General features: G+C 45.2%; 1 protein-coding gene across 2 annotated transcripts in view; it reads right to left on the bottom strand.

The window, feature by feature from the left end:
- Positions 1–20,911, bottom strand: part of LOC143115449 (monocarboxylate transporter 1-like) — a 37,353-nt gene that overhangs the window by 7,398 nt on the left and 9,044 nt on the right. For both annotated transcript variants that reach the window (XM_076277501.1, XM_076277502.1), the window contains one exon: positions 6,148–6,395. In XM_076277501.1, coding sequence (XP_076133616.1) covers positions 6,148–6,364 — 217 coding nt within the window. In that variant the 5' untranslated portion in view covers positions 6,365–6,395. The remainder of the gene's footprint in view (positions 1–6,147; positions 6,396–20,911) is intronic.

Raw genomic sequence — 20,911 nt, 5'->3', positions numbered from 1 at the left:
TGTTGCAAATAACTACATTTGGCCTTGGAAAGTCTGCACTCCCTGAGAACGTCATGTCTACCAATCATCGACACATGGAAAATATAATGCTAAATGAAATAACTTGTGAACAAGCCATAACTTTCCAAGACATTATTAAACTATTAAGCCGAGCTAAATTCACAGTCGCACTCAGTGCAGAGTCGTTTTGTTTTGCAAAGCAATTCAAAACGGCCAGCTGCGGGAACGTGAATTTGCGAGTAAACACTTGTTAACCTCACCTCAGCAAGTCTTAACAATATGATGTTTTACCTTGAGTTTATAGTCAGAGTGTAGCATGTGGCCCATGTTAGCTAACATTTTCTTTTTTTCCTTGGTCATATCGCTGCTGCAGGCCATAGCAGGCAGGCTATGCGTAACAGAAAGTGAGAAAGATAAAGCTCGCCCTCAGAAACAACTGATAGGTAGGTCTTCAAAAATAGCACAAAGAGAGGCCAATCACTTGCCTATCAATCTCGCATGAAATCGACGATAGTCTCACTCCAGATTATGGAAAGTTGACCCCCCCCCCCCCGAAAAAAAAACTCTTTGGATCTACACGATTCACGTGAATGACATATTTTGATTCAAAAACGGCGATTTTCGCCGAATGGTGACTAGTTTGCAGGTACACACACACACACACACACACACACACACACAACTAACTCACTCTCATTCTCTCTTCCGCAAACATACACTCACTCACTCAGTCAAACACACACACACACACACACACACACACACACACACACACACCACATACCGTAGATGCAAATGAATCCTGACACCCTCTTTGTCTGGGTGAGGACAGAGTTACACTCTTTCCCAAAAGAGGACAAAGACGCCTGTGAGTATGCGCACACACACACACAAATACACACACACACACACACACAAATACACTCACACACACATTACATAAAGCAGAGAAAGAAAGAGACAGAGAGAGAGAGAGAGAGAGAGAGAGAGAGAGAGTATGAGGGATAGATGAAGAGAAGAGAGACATGGATGAGAGAGAGAGAGAACTAGTGAAGGAGGGAGGGAGGAAAGGCATGGATAAGAGAGAGAGAGAGAGAGGGGGAACTAGTTAAGGAGGGAGGGAGGAAAGGCATGGATGAGAGAGAGAGAGAGAGGGAACTAGTGAAGGAGGGAGGGAGGAAAGAGAGAAGGAGAGAGAGGGAGTAGGAAAGCAAAGTAGTAAAGAGTGTAAGACACACACACACACACTCACGTTGCCCCTGACAGAAAGTGTCTCTGGCATCATAACTGTGAGTGTGTGCGTCTGCATGTAGGCCTGTGTGGAAAATATGCGTGTGTGTATATGTCTGAATGTATGTGTGTATGTATGTGTGTGTTTGTGTGTGCGAGAGAGAGAAATACTGACCACAGTCTAGCCATAGAAAAGGCAGACTAGGAAAGTCATGGTTGCAAGACAGCAAAGAACATGTGGTCACTGCACAACAGCTGAGATTGAGACTGAGGTGCACTTACACACACACACACACACAAAACAGATACACATACACATGGGCACCAATCCACAGCATTACAGGAACACACCACACATACATATACATGCACAGGCACACACAGACATAGAGAAACACCATACGTGCACACACAAACACACACACACACACACAAAACAGATACACGCACACACATACATACATACATACACACTCACCAGGTATTTGTTATTCCTGGATGCATATCTATTCGCAATGTAATGTATTCCAATCATTCTCTATATAAACATATGTTTAAATGTTCTGCTTTGGCAATACAAAAATCATACTAATTTCATACTAATAAAGTTCACTTCAATTGAATTGAATTCAGAGAGAGAGAGAGAGAGAGAGAGAGAGAGAGAGAGAGAGAGAGAGAGAGAGAGAGAGAGAGAGAGAGAATATCTAGGGGTGAACATGCTGGACTATGTGTGTGTGTGTTTGTGTGTGTGTGTTCGGGTTCATCAGTGCTGTCTTGGCCCTTCTGCAGAAAGAACTGTAAATATTTATAAAACAACTCTGCAGAAGCATGCCCCATACACATCAGTATGTGCATGCGCGTGTGTGTGTGTGTGCGTGCGTGTGTGTGTGTGTGTGTGTGTGGATATGTGCCAGTGGTGTTGACCTCTTTGACCTTAAACCAGAATCCCACTGATGTCCCATAATTTGAATGTCTATGTCTGTGTGTGTGTGTGTGTGTGTGTGTGTGTGTGTGTGTGTGTGTGTGTGTGTGCGAGAAGACCACGAAGAGCAGCTGTTTCCAATTAACCATAATTAGGCTGGCTGTGAGCAAAGGCAAAGACTGTGTGTGTTTGTGTGTGAGAGTGTAGCGGCTTATTCCAGTGACCCTGGTCATGAGGTGAGCGCATGCATGGACGTTCATGTGTGTGTGTGTGTGTGTGTAAATGAGAGAATCATTTCAGAATATCCTCTCTGTAATGAGTGATGTAGACATACTGGGATAATGTAATACTTGTCAAACGTGATTAAATGTTATATGTGCATGAGTGAGTGAGTGAGTGCATCTGTGTGTGTGTGTGTGTGTGTGTGTGTGTGTGTGTGTGTGTGTGTGTGTGTGTGTGTGTGTGTGTGTGCGTGCGTGTGTGTGTATAATGAGTGATGACCACACTGTAGAATGAGTAAAAATTAATATCAAACACACTTCCACAGTTTGTTTACGAACAGGGCGGGGCTTATCTGAAGGAGACCTGGGAGAAGGATCCGGAACAAAGTCCATAGGCCAGCAAATTACACACACACACACACACACCCTCTTCTCCCACCTCCTTCCTTTCTCAGTCAGGTGTATGGTCTTACGGGAGGGCTGCATCAGGCACACACACACACGGGAGGGCTACACCAGGTGCGTCACTGAAGCGTTCCGTTGGCAGAGCGAGAGTAAAGATGGCTTTAGAAGACTGATCTCATTTTTCCAATATACACAGCACTCTCAAGCCTACACACACACACACACACACACACACACACACACACACACACACACACACACACACTCCAAATGCGCAGCCACATTTACTATTCCAGTCTGCAGGATAGACAGAGACAAAGAGAGAGAAAGAAAGAGAGAGAGAGAAAATGACAGAGGGCAGAAGAAAAGGAGAAAAGAGGGATCACACACCCCGCCCCCGGACTCTTGCTGCCGGGCAACCAAAGGGTTCTGTTCGCGGAGCGTAAAAGTAGTTTTAGAACACTTGTCTAATTTTTCCGCATGTGAGCACCACTGACATTTCTAGCGTAGCCAGTCTCACTGATTCTAGTGGAGGCTAACTACTGCAGCCTACACTCCGCTAACGAGCGCTTCAGTAACATGTGGCCAGGCTGGTAAACTCCGCTAACGAGCGCTTCAGTAACATGTGGCCAGGCTGGTAAACTCCGCTAACGAGCGCTTCAGTAACATGTGGCCAGGCTGGTAAACTCCGCTAACGAGCGCTTCAGTAACATGTGGCCAGGCTGGTAAACTCCGCTAACAAGCGCTTCAGCGTGTGGCCCGGCCCTATCTTTCTCTTCCTCCCCCCATCTCTATTTCTCTCTCTCTTCCTCTCCTCCCCCATCTCTATCTCTCTCTTCCTCTCTCCTGCATGATATTTATGTCCTGATATATTACATTAATGCAGAAAAAGGAATAAACGCCATCATTTCTCTCCAAGTCAGTCTCCCCCTCCCCCTTCTCCAACCCTGCCTCACGCTCTCTTTTGCTCTTTCCCTATCATTGCCCCCCCCCCTTCTCTCTCTCTCTCTCTGATTTAAATATTAAAAATAAAAATAATGGTAAAAAAATAATACAAATGTATACTAATTAGGCAAAATAATACAGTGAAATGTAGGAAGGAAAATAACTCACTTTCTCAATCTTTAACACTCTGTCAGGAATTCTATTGCTATTGTCGCACAATTGTGCCCTCCCAACAAATACGGGAGCTTGTCTTCATTGGGTAGCATGGGGAATTGGGGAGCAATCTTGTCAATGTGGTCAAAGAATTTTCTCCTAACCAGGGTGTAATTTTTACACTTTGTGAGGAAGTGTAACTCATCTTCTACTACTCCTTCATGGCATTGTAGACATAGCCTTTCATCTCTTGGTTTCTATGTCTGCCTGTGCCTCTCTCTCGGCAGTGTGGTTCTCTCTCTCCTCGGCAGTGTGTTTCTCTATCTCCCTCTCTCCTCGGCAGTGTGTTTCTCTCTCTCCCTCCTTGGCAGTGTCTCTCTCTCTGGCAGACCAGCTGATGTTCTCTCTCTCTCTCTCTCTCTCTCTCTCTCTCTCTCTCTCTCTCTCTCTCTCTCTCTCCTCTCTCTCTCTCTCTCTCTCTCTCTCTCTCTCTCTCTCTCTCTCTCTCTCTCTCTCTCTCTCTCTCTCTCTCTCTCTCTCTCTTCTCTCTCTCTCTCTCTCTCTCTCTCTCTCTCTCTCTCTCTCCTCTCTCTCTCTCTCTCTCTCTCTCTCTCTCTCTCTCTCTCTCTCTCTCTCTATCTATATCTATCTATCTATATATATATATATATATATATATATATATATATACATATACACACTTTCTTTCTCCCCAACCAAATCTACCACAAAGCACAAACCACAGAGTTACACACAGACACACATATTTTCAAGGCATGCACTAAATTACACTACTACACTAACTAATAACACATGTTCTCACACACTCACACACACACACACACACACACACACACACACACACACACACACACACACACACACACACACACACACACACACACACACACACACACACACACACACACACACACACACACACACACACACACACACACACACACACACACACACACACACACACACACAAATATACTCCTACACTAACTAATAAAACTGAGATCGCACAAGCAGAGACAATTTCTGTCAATCAATAGTCTACATCAGCAAGTGTCAAACTGATGCATAAACACACACAGACAAACACACACACCAGCCCCCTAGTACTCACTCACACACACACACACACACACTACCCTAGTACTAAATCCCCCGGGTCTTAGACTTCCAGCCCCCTAGTGCTAAAGTACTAAATGACCCGGGTTAGATATTGCTTGCATGAGTAAAAAAAATCCCTAGCAGCTTTCAGCCATTCCTTTGAGAACTACTACTGCACTGGTAGACACAGGCTACTTTGGCGTGGGCCTTGGCTAAATTATGCATCAATTAGGCTAATGATGGCAAGAAGAATAATCACGTTATATTCAATTCTGACTCAACACAGTCCTCACGGGGGATTACCAAGTCTCTAGTTTAAAGGCAGTCGTTGGAATCCACTTCCGCAGTTCTGTAGGTTGCGGATTCGCTCGCAGACGCGCACAGGCATTGAGCTCAGTCTGCCAACTCTGTTGTTGACGGCACATTAGCTAGTAGCCAACCATGTGCACCTGGATCACGATTTCTTTTTTTTCCCATTTTCTAACGCTCCGAATTTTCACGACACCTTTAATGATTATCAGGCGAGTGACAGAAGCGCTGTATGCTCCGTTGGTCAGTGAGCTCAGAGCGGACAACGGAAATGATGACCGTCATCTAAAATGATTTCCCGACTTTTTCTCCTGAGGAAATCTTACTCCCAGCTGCGACACGCCGGAATACTTAAAGCCCTTTATTAACTGAACCTATATTGTACACGCACGCACACCACTCCCCCCATATCTGAAAGGGGCTACAGACAGACAGACACACACACACCACACATACACTAGGGGAATCCATAACCTCATGTCATCCTGTTTGCTTACTAAGGAGGACTCTGCAAGGTTTATTTGTTGAAACTGACTGTGCAGGGTTCCTGTTCCTCTCTCTCTGTGTGTGTGTGTGTGTGTGTGTGTGTGTGTGTGTGTGTGTGTGTGTGTGTGTACAGTAGAGCTGTTTCAGGAAAAACAGCAGCTGCACCCAGCATGCAAGTCATGACCCACAGCACACACACACACAGGCGCACACACACACACACACACACACACACACACACACACACACACACACACACACAAACATACAGGCACACACACACATGCTCTCTCTTGCTTTCACTCTCACACACTCTCGATCTCTCTCACTCTCTCTCACACACACACACACACTCACCTCCGCCGTACATGACGGCCAGTGTGATGGAGGAGATCCAGGACACCTGTGAGCTGGTGGCGTCGAAGATGATCTCGATCTCCTTGAAGAAGACGGTGATGGACTTGGCGAAGGCGTAGGAGAAGCCGATGGAGATGAAGGCGCCCACCACCACCATCCAGCCCCACCCCCCCTCAGGGGGCGTGTAGCCCACCGGACCACCCGTCGCTGGAGCCATCGCTCAATCCCGCACACACACACCTGGAGGACTGGAGGAGAGGGAGGGGCAGGAGAGAGGGGGAGAGATGACCATTAGTGACCATTAGGAAAACATTAGGCACAACTGGCCTCAGCCTCAGTGTGTGTGTGTGTATATACGTATGTGTGAGTGAGTGTGTGTGAGTGTGAGTAAGTGTGTGAGTGAGTGTGTGTGAGGGCTCTATCTTGCACACCAGCGTAATTGACTTTGTATACTCGCGATTTTTGTCTTTCCTATTTTGCAGTCAGCACATATTGGAATTTTCCCTCCACAGGTACATGTGCGCCCACAGGGGCGTTTCAGCGAAAAGAGGTGGTGTGTTCCGGCGCAAACGGTCCCTGTTGATATTTTGCAGTTTCAGAAAATAATTCCGCCACAGACCAGGAACCTCCTGGTCTAAAGTCAGTGGCGCAAATTCAGATGCTATTTTAAGGGCGCATGCATGGCCACAGGCCTGCAGAAATGAATGCTATGCACAGATGGAAACATTCAAAGCCTTGATAATATTTGTCAGTTTCCCGGTTTTGTTTGTGCATTGGTCAACTAAAAATTTAGTAGCCTATATAGTACATCTACATGCAATATCTTTACAACAACAACAACGCCTCATTACGACCTATTCATTTGGACAACTTTATACAGCCCTATAAAGGCTAAAGTTACCTTTAGTTTTGTTCCAATTTACCGTTGTGTATGGCTTTAAACATTGTGTGCGCTTTAACATAAGCCTATAAGCATTATTCCAGCTGCGCTAAGGTTTTGACAAGCACCACAATTTTGCCTACCTTGTTGTAGCCCATCTGAAATAACTCCAAACTTTGCTATGTTCCCCCCATCCTTTCGTTGTTTTCAAAAAACGTTTTATATCCATGATGGCCTTGAAGTCTTGAGTTTGTGAATTCGCTTAAATAAGCTTAATATGTGCTGTTAACCAGCAACCATAGACAGTAAAAGAAAGCAGCAAGTAGCCTTGGCTACAATTTCTGTAGTTGCTGCGTCCATTCATTGTTATTCTCTCTCCTGCTCAAACAAAAGTTGTGCGTGCATTAAGTTGAAACTCTACTTTACATAAAATAAATATTTTAAATAGCCTACTGTCATGCCGTTAAGGCGAGACACTACAGGTGAATAGGGTAACATTTTTAACAAGCAGATATCACTATGAAACTTACCCAGTTGATTACTTACATTAATATGAGAAAAAAATGTATTACAAGTTTTCTGTAATTTAATGTTTACATATGCAAATTAGGCATTATCTAATTAAATATGCGCTAATTTGCATACATTTTAAAACAAGAAACCTGAGCATTGGATACAGCCAGGTTCAAAATTATGTTTTCATTGTGTTCAGATAATAGATGTTGAAAAATGTACAGAGGGATTTATGAATATCTACTTTAGTTATCCTGTAAATCAGAATATAATGTCAATAGCCCTAAAAAATCGATTTTTGCCATGTTTTTAGGCATAAAATGTCATGTAAGTCAGGCTAGGAATAATATATCAACAAACCCCTCTGTAAATATCTTCGAAATATAGTTAGGCATAAGTCTAGAAAGTTTGGTGTATGTAAGTGCTTCTGAAGTGGAGTTTCCTTGCTCAGAGTGGGAGAGGAAACTCGTTTTGAGAAAACAGCCTTGAAAGACAGCCAATGAGATTCCGTTCTCAGCCTAGACTCGTCTTTGAACTTTCGCGATTGGTTGCTGATACAAAGGAAGTGTCCATATATGGATCACATAGCGTGATGCAGGAAAAACAGAGCTTTCCAACGGTACTACACACAATATGTTTTGGGTCACAGTCGCGGGAGTGCATGCAAGGTTAGAATGCTAACTTTTGCTGAATTTAGGATAAATATACAGGCGCGAGTAGACACAATATAATGAAATAAACACCTAAATGTGTAAATCGGACTTTTTTGTTGTATTAGTGTGATAGAATACATGCTAAGGTAACAGACTAGCTCAAAATCTCGAAATTGACCAGTGCATGAAAAAACGATGTTTTCACCTGCCGTGTCTCGCCTTAATGGGATACTGTGCACAGTTGGAAAGTTAGGTCAACTTGGAAACTGTTTCTCGTTGTTGGTAAGGTACTGCCATAGCTTACACCTGCAGGAGCGCTTGCTTGGGCGTCTGTGTTGCGCAATGCACTTTGCTCCTCTCATATATATTACGCAGTTCCCATTTCTCCAAACCATACATAATTACAAGGACAAGTATTGCTACACGAGGGAAATCAGTGTGGTGTCCGATGTGAAAAAACAGGTATAAATCTAGCGAACACATTTGTTGATGACATAAATTAGGAAATATTAGAGGACTTAATGAGACGTGATGTTGAACTGCATGCCGATGCCATTTAACCCAAATGCCCCAGCAGCAGCACGGGAGAGGAGAGCTTATCTGACAGATCTGCATTGTCTATAGTGAGGTAATGTTAGATTATATTGCAAAAATATCACCATGCATTCATAACCTCGTGATTCAGTGAGAGTGATCCCAAAACATCGGAAAGTGACATTTCTGTATTCAATAAAATCAATAGCAAACTGTTCCCAACTGACTATAGCGCTGTGAACCGTTCCTGGCTGCGCCTGGCAAATCCTCCATCATAATAGCATAATAGGGAATGTGAGATGACGCGCTGAGATGACACTCTGATTGGTTTATTGTACGTTACGCCCAAACCACACCCATGAATAATGTAGCTACTACAGACCACCCCATTTTAGATTTGCGTCGGGCGCAACAGTCATTATCCCGCCGGTAAAATAGAAACAGCGCCCAAGATCCGCCCACAAAGCGATTTGCGCAGTCAATTGCGCTAAAGTGCAAGATAGAGCCCTGAGTGTGTGTGTGAGTGTGTGTGTGAGTGTGTAACATTAACATTTTAATTTAGCGTACTCACTTAAAGCAACACCAAAGAGTTTTTTGTACCTTAAAATAATGTTTCCAAAATCGTTTCAGTGGTTCATCAACTCGTAACAGGGTAAACGGCAATTCTGCATTCGCTTCGTGGCCCTCTATCGGCTATAACCGCACTATGTAAGTTTGCCAGATCGGGTAGCGGATCTGTAGTTCGATGGAATGAGACATAAGAAACTACAAATTTGACTTGCATCTGATGTCGCAATACATCGTACTTTTATAAGGCATGCAAAATATTCTACCTTGTCTGTGGACATCGTTATTTGCAAAGCCGGTGCTGGATAAACAAATAGCTTGCGTGCGACAGAGGGAAAGTTCTTTGGTGTTGCTTTAACATGCTTTTATCCAAAGTGACTTATAGAATGAGGAATCACAGTAAAGCTGCAGTATAGAGGAGACCTTAGCTAGGAATCACTACTGCATCTGTACTATTAGTAGAGGATGAGAGTGTAGACAATAAGTAGGTCAAAGTGTGCTAGGAGGAGGAAGTGGAGGAGGGTCGAGAGGGAAGTATATGGTAAGTGTGTGTTAGGTGTGTGTTAGGTAGAGAGGGTGGTGCATGGTAAGTGTGTGTTAGGTGTGTGTTTGTGTATGTTAGGTGTGCATGGTAAGTGCACTCTTTAGGTGGATATGGTCTATAAATGCAGCAAGTTGTAAACAGCAAGTTTGTGCGTGTTTTGATGGTTCATTAGTACACATTCTCAGGTGACTGGTTAACTCATTCTGTTATCACAACAAGCAACTACAGACTTTGAGACGTGTGTGAGTGTGTGTGTGAGTTTGCACTCTTTTGCGGTCTCTATCTCTTTATCATGTTTTGTTCTCTTTCTCTCTAAGAATGAGAGAAGTTGAACTATAACCCCAGAGGTCAAACACCATTTCTAAGGTTGTAATCATTTGGGCTCCATATTCAAAGAAACAACAATACAACACACACACACACACCAAAGTGGCACTAGGCACAGACAACTGTTTCTTCTGTTTCTAACTGTTTCTATATCACCAGCCTAAACTTCTATACTTTGTTCCCCTCAATAAATGATATATGTCAGGCACACACACACACACTGTACACACACACACACACACACACACACCAGACTCATCCATCACCCTAAATAAACTCTAAATGAAAAAGACTGACCTCCCCAAGACGTACAGTAAGGCATTTTCCCAGGATGCACCACTACAGGAGTGATGGATTGTGGGATAGTAGAGTAGGGTTTGGGGGTCTTCAGACAGAACTCGCACCCAGACCCCAGACAGCGGCAACATACATCAGGGCGTAGAGTTTGTGTGTGTGTGTGTGTGCTTGTGTGTGTGTGTGTGTGCTTGTGCTTGTGTGTGTGTGTGTGTGTGTGTGTGTGTGTGTGTGTGTGTGTGTGTGTGTGTGTGTGTGTGTGTGTGTGTATGTGTGTGTGTGTTTGTTTGTATGTGTGTGTGGAGGGGGCTGGCCCATTGTTGCCATGATACAAAAAGGCCTCGTTATTTAGGGAGAGAACCTGATCTGAAAGACCTTTCAGTGATAAGTTTAAGAGAGGGATGGAGAGAGGGATAGAGGGATGACAGAGAGCTAGAGAGGGAGATGAAGAAAAAGAGAGGGATAGAGAGATGGTGAATGGAAAGAATGAACTGAATGATGGAGAGAGTGCAGAGCAGAACTACGGAGAGATGAGACCCTCTCTCTTGGAAAGGGTGAGCATACCCCAACTGTGTGTATGTGTGTGTGTGTCAGTGGGACCTTTTAGTTTAAACCCAGAGCATTCAGACCTTTAAATTCACCCAATGTTCTCAGACTTCACGAGAGCATCCAGACCTTTAAATCCACCCAACACCATGACACCTAAACGCAACACACACACACGCACCTGACACAACAGAATTAGAAATAAGGCCCTTCAAATGCCACATGAGATAACCCCACAGAATTCTGGGATATGGGAGTGCACATTCTGGAAGATTCCAGCGGAGCCAAGAGGATCTCACAGCACACAGTCATAAACAACATTGTGTCCAAGTCCCTGCGTCTCCACAAGAGACCAAAATAAACATGCACTTGCAGAAGCTCATTTCACAAGTAAATATTTTAGTTTTGACGGGAAAAAATAAATGTTTAAATAAATGTTTACTGGTGTCCCATCTGAGACACTGTCCCAGTGTCTCAGATGGGACACTCAAGTGAGATGACCTGTGTCGTGACCTTTCAGAGGCCCATCTGTACTTTGTGTGTGTGTGTGGGGGGGGGGGGCATACACACATGTGCAGGCAACACACACCCACATACATACAGCCACACACACACACAGCAACCTGATGACCTAATAAGTATAGAAGAACACTGCAGCTCTGTGTGTATGTTTAAGTGTGTGTGTGTGTGTGATTTTAGAAAGTTGCCATGGTGAGAAGTCTTTCTCAGGAACTTTTGACATCATCAGTATTTCCTGTATTCTGTTTACACCTGCTCCTTAGTCGCATACTGATGACATCAACACACCCTGATTCCCTCAATAGGCTACATGCACAAAAGGCTCTCTGTGAGCTTGTTTGTTTCCTGTGGAGCCAGGTGTGTTTGAACCTGCCGCTATTGCTATTGTGATTAGTGTCTACACGGACCCGGTTGGGTGTTGCACCAGGGAATCAGCACGTTCCGATGTAGAAGGATTTATGCGAGTTTTGTGTGTGTGTGCTTGCATGTGTTGTGTGTGCGCGTTTGCCAAGACACTTGACCACTGTTGTTTGCCAAGGCAGAGGTGAACAAGCTTGTTGAGGCCCCAATAGATAAGGCTGCAAATACCCATGTTCCAGTGCACGCACGCACATGCACACGCACGCGCACACGCACACACACACACACACACACACACACACACACACACACACACACACACACACACACACACCCAAACACACACTCAAACACACACTCAAACACACACTCAAACACACACTCAAACACACACTCCTGGTCAGGGCTGTTTTATAAGCTCAACTAAAATGAACAGATGAAACACAGATGGGTGAAGGAGAGATAGAGCAAGAGAGAGAGTGAGGGAGAAAGAGAAAGACATAGAGAGAGAAAGAGAGAGGGAGGGTGGGAGTGAGTGAGGGAGTGAGAGAGAGAAAGAGAGACAGAGAGAGAGTGAGAGAGAAAGGGAGAGAGAAAGAGAGAGGGAGGGAGTGAAAGAGAGAGAGTGTGAGGGAGATAGAGATAGAGCAAGAGAGAGTGAAGGAGGGAGAAAGAGAGAGACAGAGAGAGAGACTTTCAAGATTTTCACACTTTCAAGATTTTGACAATGATGATAAAATGGCCATACTTCTTGGTGAGGGGCCCTCTGCTGCCTTAGCAGCACAATTTATCTTAACATGTGAGGATCTGAGGGACTAAAACAAATTTGTGCCTGTGATGCACACACACACACACACACACATTTACACACACACACACACACACACACACACACACACACACTATTATACTCTTGTTCTTTACTGCTGTTATTTTAAGACCTTTTATGTCCACCCTGATGTACCCACCTCTCCCTTTGTTTTTCTTTGATGGATTATGTTCTTGTGTGTTATGTTGTATGTAACAATAGCTTTGACAACACTGCCCCCATACAGTCATGCTAATAAAGCAACTTTGAATTGAATTGAGAGATAGAGGGAGAGGGAGAGACAGAAAGAGTTTGTGTATGAAAGGTGATTTAGTGAAACAGACACATCAAAGTGAATAGATGAACATGGTATAGAGGGAGTGTACATTGTACACTGTAGGTTGCTTTTTACATGTGTGATGCTGGTGTACGTGTGTGTGTGCGCGCATGTGTGTGTGTGTGTGCGCATGTGTGTGTGTGTGTGTGTATATGTGTGTGTGCGCATGGGTGTGTGTGTGTGTCTGAGCAGAGTGAGGTGCTGTACGCGTCAACTTCCTACAGGAAACACATCATGACAGCCCTGTTTCAGCATGCTGTTAAAAAGTGTGTGTGTGTACGTGTGTGTTGGAGCGTACGAGCATGACTCAACACGCTGCTCACGTACACCACGTCTCTCTTTCCTTCCCTCTCTCTCATTAAATAATAATAAAGTGGTCAGACAACATCCACATCCACTCTCACACACACACACACACACACACACACACACGCTGTCACACACAAACACATACTCTCACTCTCACACACACGCTCTCTCACACTGTGAATCGCTGTGATCTAGCCATGTCTCGTTGAAGGTACACTTTCCCAGACTGTATTTCGCGGGCAGGTATTGCATTTATCAAGGGATTTGCAGTTTTACCACCGCGTACGTACCAAGACCAATATCCCCCAGAAAGAACTACAACACACCAAAACCAACGTTCTGAGGGCAGCGTTCTGCTGGTTAGCAAAGACTCTAGAGCTCCGCTTTGTAGGCTACGAGTAGATACTTTTTCACTACTTTGTAATAACTTTCTGCGGCCGGCGTTTCTGGAAATGAACGAGGGTAAAACCTTTTTTAGACCTGACTTGATGAAATTTAAGACCTCGAATGAAAATCTTTTAGACTTTTTAAGACCCCAGAGGAACCCTGGGGAAAAAGCACCAGTAAGGCATTCATGAGTCAGACGATTTCTTTGTCACAGTTGGCCTGTCTCTCGGGGCACACACACACACACACACACACACACACACACACACACACACACACACACAGAGAAAGAAAAGAGGAGAGAAGAGAGAGAGAGAGAGAGAGTGTGTGTGTGTGTGTGTGTCCATCACCCTCCTAATCCTGGGGTGTGGCCTATGATTGGCTGTGTGGCATCACAGACACAACCCATGAGTCCAGCCTACCTCTGCTCTGATTGGCTGTCAATCATCTGGGCCCATGCCCAGGAAACCAATCAAAAAGGCCTGAGAGGGTCTAGTGCGCGTCTGTTTCCACGTTAGCAGTAAAGTCACTCTGAGTGGACTGACTGTGTTTTCCTTAGTCAAACACGGCAACACACCGACACACATGCACACGCGCACACATACACACACCACGCACACACACAGGCAGAGAGAGTCCCCTTGAGGTATTACCCTTTACAGGAGATGTTGCATGTGTGTGAAGAGAGGGATGAGCCTGACCAGGAGTTACGAGAAACATGTGAAACATCTATCCAAACACACACACAGACCTCAGCCTCTGCACGGAGTCCTCCAAATGTGTGTTTAAACCGGAATGTTTCATTAAAAAGGAATGTCCATTTAGAATAAATCTTGGTCAAATGTTTGTTTTATAGTTTGTGTTGAAACAGGAATGCACATTTGGAATTAGAGAGGAATGTTCATCTCAATGGGAATGTTTATTCTGAAAAATGGTATTGTCTCAGACTGGAGAGATGACCATCGGAGAGTTATTATGTAATCTGTGGTCCACTGATTCAGCAGTCCTGGCGATGACCATCTGAGAGTTATTATGTAATCTGTGGTCCACTGATTCAGCAGGCCTGCCGATGCCAGCTGCTTTGTAATACGTGGATTTGCAGTGCAACAGTTGAATATCTGTAACATCACTGAGCACTATTATAAAGAAAAGCACTTTTTAATGATTAATAAAGTTGAATCTAATCTAATCTTTGTAATACGTGGATTTGCAGTGCAACAGTTGAATATCTATAACATCACTGAGGCGGCTGTACACGGTTGAAGCTGCTGAGGGTTGTAATCTTAGGCCCCATCAGGCGCGCGCACACACACACACACACACACACACAGACACAGACACAGACACAGACACAGACACAGACACAGACACAGACACACACACACACACAGACACACACACACACACACACACACACACACAGACACACAGACACACAGACACACAGACACGTTCTGCCGCTCAGGTAGTGCCAAGTTATTTTCAGTGTGACCTGGAAGAGTGATGGAGGGATGAAAGATGTCAGGAGGAGGAAAGAGAGAAATAAGAGATCAGAAAAGAAAAGAGAAGGGAAGAGAATTGGAGAGAAGAGAAGAGGAGAGAAGATGCTCTATTTCTTGCTGGAAGAGTTCCTATTATGCTGAAGGGACACTCATCTCAGTGCATACCCACATCTCTCTCTCTCTCTATCTCTCTCTCCTGTTTACTCTCTCCCCCTCTCTCTCTTTCCTGTTCTCTCTCTCTCACTCACTCTCTCTCTGTGCAAATAAAAGTTGATCATACAGATACATTCACAATGCCAGATTGGTTTCATAGTGAAGCATTTTGTATTATACGAGTTTGTATCTGGTCGCACTATAATTTTAACATCAGTAAGACTCTTGACGTTGTGTTCTTCAGCAAAATCTTTTTCGGTGAGTCTGTGTGTGTCTTTAATGGCCATTGCTGTGTGCCATCAAAAAGTTGTGACAAATACTCAGATATTCATGTTGGCAGATTGATTTCAGAGTGCCATAAAAATGAACACAAAAGGTAATTCAATTGGTCATTGTACATTATTTGTATGACAGTTAATTGTTGTATTAACACTTAGACTAAACTCTAGCAATTTGAAATTGGTGTGGTTCTACATAGCTACGAGTGTCAAAGGAGTTCAGAAGGATTCAAGAAGGATATTGGATTTCAAAGGATCCCTTGTGTTGGAAATGAGTGTGTGAGTGTGTGTAAGTTCTTTTAGGAGAATGCACTAAAGATCATGATGACCTTCACTAAAGGTCACACCCTTCAGGAGCAGTGACCTCCTCCGTGCCCTGAGCCTCATGGCACGCACACACACACACACACACACACACACGCACATAACATTATTAGCTTTAAACGTCCCATGACTGGCGCCAGCAAAGTATTATGGGTAATTAGGGAATTGGAGCCATACCGCACAAACACAGAAAGTTATCGAAAACAATGTGAGGGTTTAAAGCACAGGTAATGCTGTCTCTGCTATGTGTGTGTGTGTGTGTGTGTGCTAATTAGGAAACTGGAGCCATACTGCACAACCTATTACGGTTATGAAAGAGAGCATGGGCATGCTTCTATATTACTGAGAGAATATGTAGGCCACTAAGATGATGAGTGTGTGTGTGTGTGTGTGAATGTGTATGTGTATGTGGGTGTGTGTGTCACTACACAATAACATGCAACAATGTGACATTTTAGTGACTGCTAATGCCATTGTCCCTACACACAATATCCACCAGTTCTGCAACCAGTGTGTGTGTGAGGTCTAGTGTGTGTTAGAGTATGAACTTGGCTGTGAGTGTGTAAATGTGTTCCTGTCCACAAATAGCATACGGCAGTGTGTGTATCTTCCCGCTGACGTAAAGGTCAGAACACGGCACACACTCTCAGCCCAGCGGGTCACTGTGCTGGCAACAGTTGCCCCCGACGACAGGATTCCATAGAGATCATGGCTACAACTCACACTGACGAGACCAGTGCCAGAGGCACACCAAAGGGCAGACCTGTGTGTGTGTGTGTGTGTGTGTGTGCGTGTGTGTGTGTGTGTGTGTGTATGTGTGTGTGTGTATGTGTATGCGTGTGAGTGTGTGTGTGTGTGTATGCGCGTGTGTGTGTGTGTGTGTGTGTATGCGCGTGTGTGTGTGTGTGTGTGTATGCGTGTGTGTGTGCGTGTGTGTATGCGTGTGTGTGTGCGTGTGTGTATGCGTGTGCGTGTGTGTGTATGTGTATGTGTATGTGTATGTGTATGTGTATGTGTATGTGTATGTGTATGTGTATGTGTGTGTGTGTGTAAGAGAATTTGACTGCACCAGGACACTGGGACCACTGATACGGTGAGACTGGTGACCCGTGAGGACGTGCGTGTTCTTTCGTCGGAGGCAGAGAGGTTGCTGGGAAGATAATGACCACTCACACGTTATCAGTGTCTGATTGGCTGGAAAAGGTCAGCTGACCAAGTCTCTGAGCAGAGGGAACACCGGGGTCATGGAGAACACACACAGGGCTGTGAGGTTTAATCTCTCTCTCTCTCCCCCTTTCTCTCACACCACACACACACACACACACACACACACACAAAAGCTTTCTCTCTCTCCCTCTACATAACTGGTCAACCAAAAAAAGCTCCATACTAGCAGGCTGAAAGGGGGACACAGCGCCACCTATCGTTATGGAGTCAAACATCCCTCAATACATCGACTCCCATCCCATGCTTGTATAGGGGGACAAGGACAGTAGTCAACTGAATGGATGTTATTCAAGCTCTAACTCTGCATGTAAACATACTGACTCTGAAGGAGGTGTTACACTGCTCTACTGCACATCTATCCTCTTAAGGAGATGGCACACTCCTCTAGTGCACATCTGTACTCTTAACTCATTGAATGCCAAGCTGTTTTCGGAAGCTTTGTCCTTGAGTGCCAGCAATCTAGACCATTGTTGATGATTTTTGTACAGCCACAGCATATTCTGTGTTATAGCTATGAACACGTAGAATAGCTCGATTAAAAGGTGAGACTTTAAGCTCTCAGTGGGTGTAAACCGTGTATTTCTACACGCCTCTGTTCCTGAGAAATCCCAAGCTAAACAGTGGCTAGTTTTCATCGCTGTTTTTTTCTAGAAATGGAGATATAACGTCTTTCATGAAATATGAAGTGTTGCCTGTCAACTTTCCGGGAAGTGATCAGCGAGAACTGGCGAGACTGCCACCTGGTGATAGACCCACGGAAATGGCCTGGTTTTGACCTGACGTGCACGAGTCACTGATTCGACCCAAAGCGGCAACCGAGTTATGATAAAATGTCCAGATAAAATGTGCGTTTTTCATGAGTTTTCGATCATCATATATTTCATTTCTATTCATCACAGAGTTCCCAAAATCACATATAAGGTGTGTTAGAGTGTCTAGTTTCGTAATTTAAAAAAAAAAAACACACACACGCAGGACTATAGCAGGCCTCTAACACACACACACACACACATGCAGGACTATAGCAGGCCTCTAACACACACACACACACACACACACACGCAGGACTATAGCAGGCCTCTAACACTGACACACTCTCACAGCAGGACAAGCAGGAGGGTGTACTGGCTTTTTATGGATGCTTACGGAGTCAGGTCCAAGGAAAAGTCCTCTATGTACTCTAGGAGGGAGAGTGTACACACACATACACACACATCATTTAACAACTCTGAGAGACACACACACACACACACACACACACTGATGATAAATATACACACACACACACACATACATACATACACACACACGCTAGTGTTGAGTTCATTCAGATGTATTTGTGGAGATGAACCCAGACCTTTAATGCAGTGAGGCCTTTGGGGAACACCAGCTGCAGTCTCACCCACACACACACACACACACACATACACACACACACACACACAGGTCCTGGTTAGTCCATTCAGGTGCATTTATTTCCATTTTCCATTCACAACTCATAATTGCAACACTAGTGAACCCTGCAATGGGCAATGAGTATGGTTAGGGTCACTAGCGAACCCTGCAATTAGTATGGTTAGGGTCACTAGCGAACCCTGCAATGAGTATGGTTAGGGTCACTAGCGAACCCTGCAATGAGTATGGTTAGGGTCACTAGTGAACCCTGCAATGAGTATGGTTAGGGTCACTAGCGAACCCTGCAATGAGTATGGTTAGGGTCACTAGTGAACCCTGCAATGAGTATGGTTAGGGTCACTAGCGAACCCTGCAATGAGTATGGTTAGGGTCACTAGCGAACCCTGCAATGAGTATGGTTAGGGTCACTAGTGAACCCTGCAATGAGTATGGTTAGGGTCACTAGTGAACCCAGCAATGAGTATGGTTAGGGTCACTTCTAGGCTGTGGAACCATTGGCCTTTAAGTTTATATGCTAATATCGGAACACTCTTTCTGTGCATTGTGGAACTCACACACACGATACGACTCCTTCTCCCTATTCTCCCAGCTAAACCGCCTGCTGGAACGCACTCTGCGTGTGTCTGCGTCTGTGTGTGTTCGGGAGTATGACGTTGTGAGTGTGTGTGTGTGTGTGTGTGAATATGTGTGTATGTGTATGTAAGACACGGTACTGTGTGTGTGTGTGTGTGTGTGTTCTGCCAAGCGTGCTTTGTAACGCAATAAAGCAGTGAAAGTCTCAGAGCTCCATCAATGAGGCCTTTGAGGGGACTCAAACCCCCCATCCCCCAGACACACACACACACACACACACACACACACACACACACACACACACACACACACACACACACACACACACACACACACACACACACACACACACACACACACACACACACACACACACACACACACACACACACACACACACACACACACACACACACACACACACACACACACACACACACACTGGCACACACAGTGGAGCGGGCATCACTTCAGCAGACACTGGGTGGAGAGCAGGGTGGCCTACATACAGTTCTCTCACACACACACCCACACACACACACAGCCCCCGCAAGCCCTGACCACAGGAGCTACAAAGAGGTGCTGGGAGGTTTTAGTGGTTTGTCTCTCTCTACACGCACTCACACTCACACACACACACACATTATCTCACACATGCAAACACAAATACACACACTCACTCTCTCTCCTTCTCACACACACACACACTCAACTGACACACTTCCTCTCTTACACACTCAGCTATCTCTCGCTTCCTCAGTCACTGCCAGCTCCAATGCTAATATGCTGACTTAGCATGACATTAGGCCCCTCAGACACGACAGAGAGAGAGAGAGAGAGAGAGAGTGTGTGTGTCAGACGTTTGTGGTGTAGGCCAAGTAGTCTTCGAGCAACAGAAGTGTGTTTGAACTTTTGGGGAAGCTGACCTGGAAGGACCGAGATTACCCTTAGCTCCGCAGGAGGAGACAGGGAGGGACACACACACACACACACACACACACACACACACACACACACACACACACACACAACTCATGCAGAATACCGCACCTCTCTCTACACACACACACACGCACGCACACACACACGCACACACACCCAGAGGAAATGCTTTCAGCTGACTGAGTTGCTGAGCAGCAGCAGAAGGAACCAAAACTGTGTGTCTGTGTCTTTTCTGTGTTTGAGGTATGTCAGTACACACCATGCCCCACAGGAAGTGACATCTCACCTCACCTCTACCCCTTAACCTGACTGCGTTAGCACAATGAAAGGGTCTCTAATTGGACACCCACCCACACACACACACACACACACTCATACACATACACACACACTCACACAAGTTACTGATGTGGCTCATCTGTGGGCAGGATGTCTCAGGTGGGTGTGACCTGAGCAGGAGCTCATCTGACGATGGCACACCCTCCTTAGAGACCCCCCCCCCCCCACACACACACACACACAAACACACACTCCCTAGAGCCACCCCCCCCCACACACACACACACACACACACTCCCAAGAGCCCCCCCACCACACACACACACACACACACACTCCCTAGAGCCCCCCCACCACACACACACACACACACACACTCCCTAGAGCCCCCCCCACACACACACACTCCCTAGAGCCCCCCCACCACACACACACTCCGTAGAGCCCCCCCCCCACACACACACACACACACTCCCTAGAGCCCCCCCACAC

This window comes from Alosa pseudoharengus, unplaced genomic scaffold, assembly GCF_046254945.1.
Source record: "Alosa pseudoharengus isolate Yale_2024_CS ecotype anadromous, Long Island Sound unplaced genomic scaffold, YU_APseudo_1.1 YU_APseudo_1.1_scf_9, whole genome shotgun sequence".
Taxonomy (NCBI): domain Eukaryota; kingdom Metazoa; phylum Chordata; class Actinopteri; order Clupeiformes; family Clupeidae; genus Alosa; species Alosa pseudoharengus.
The sequence above is the reverse complement of the archived record's forward strand: the minus strand, read 5'-3'. Positions and strand labels throughout refer to the sequence as shown.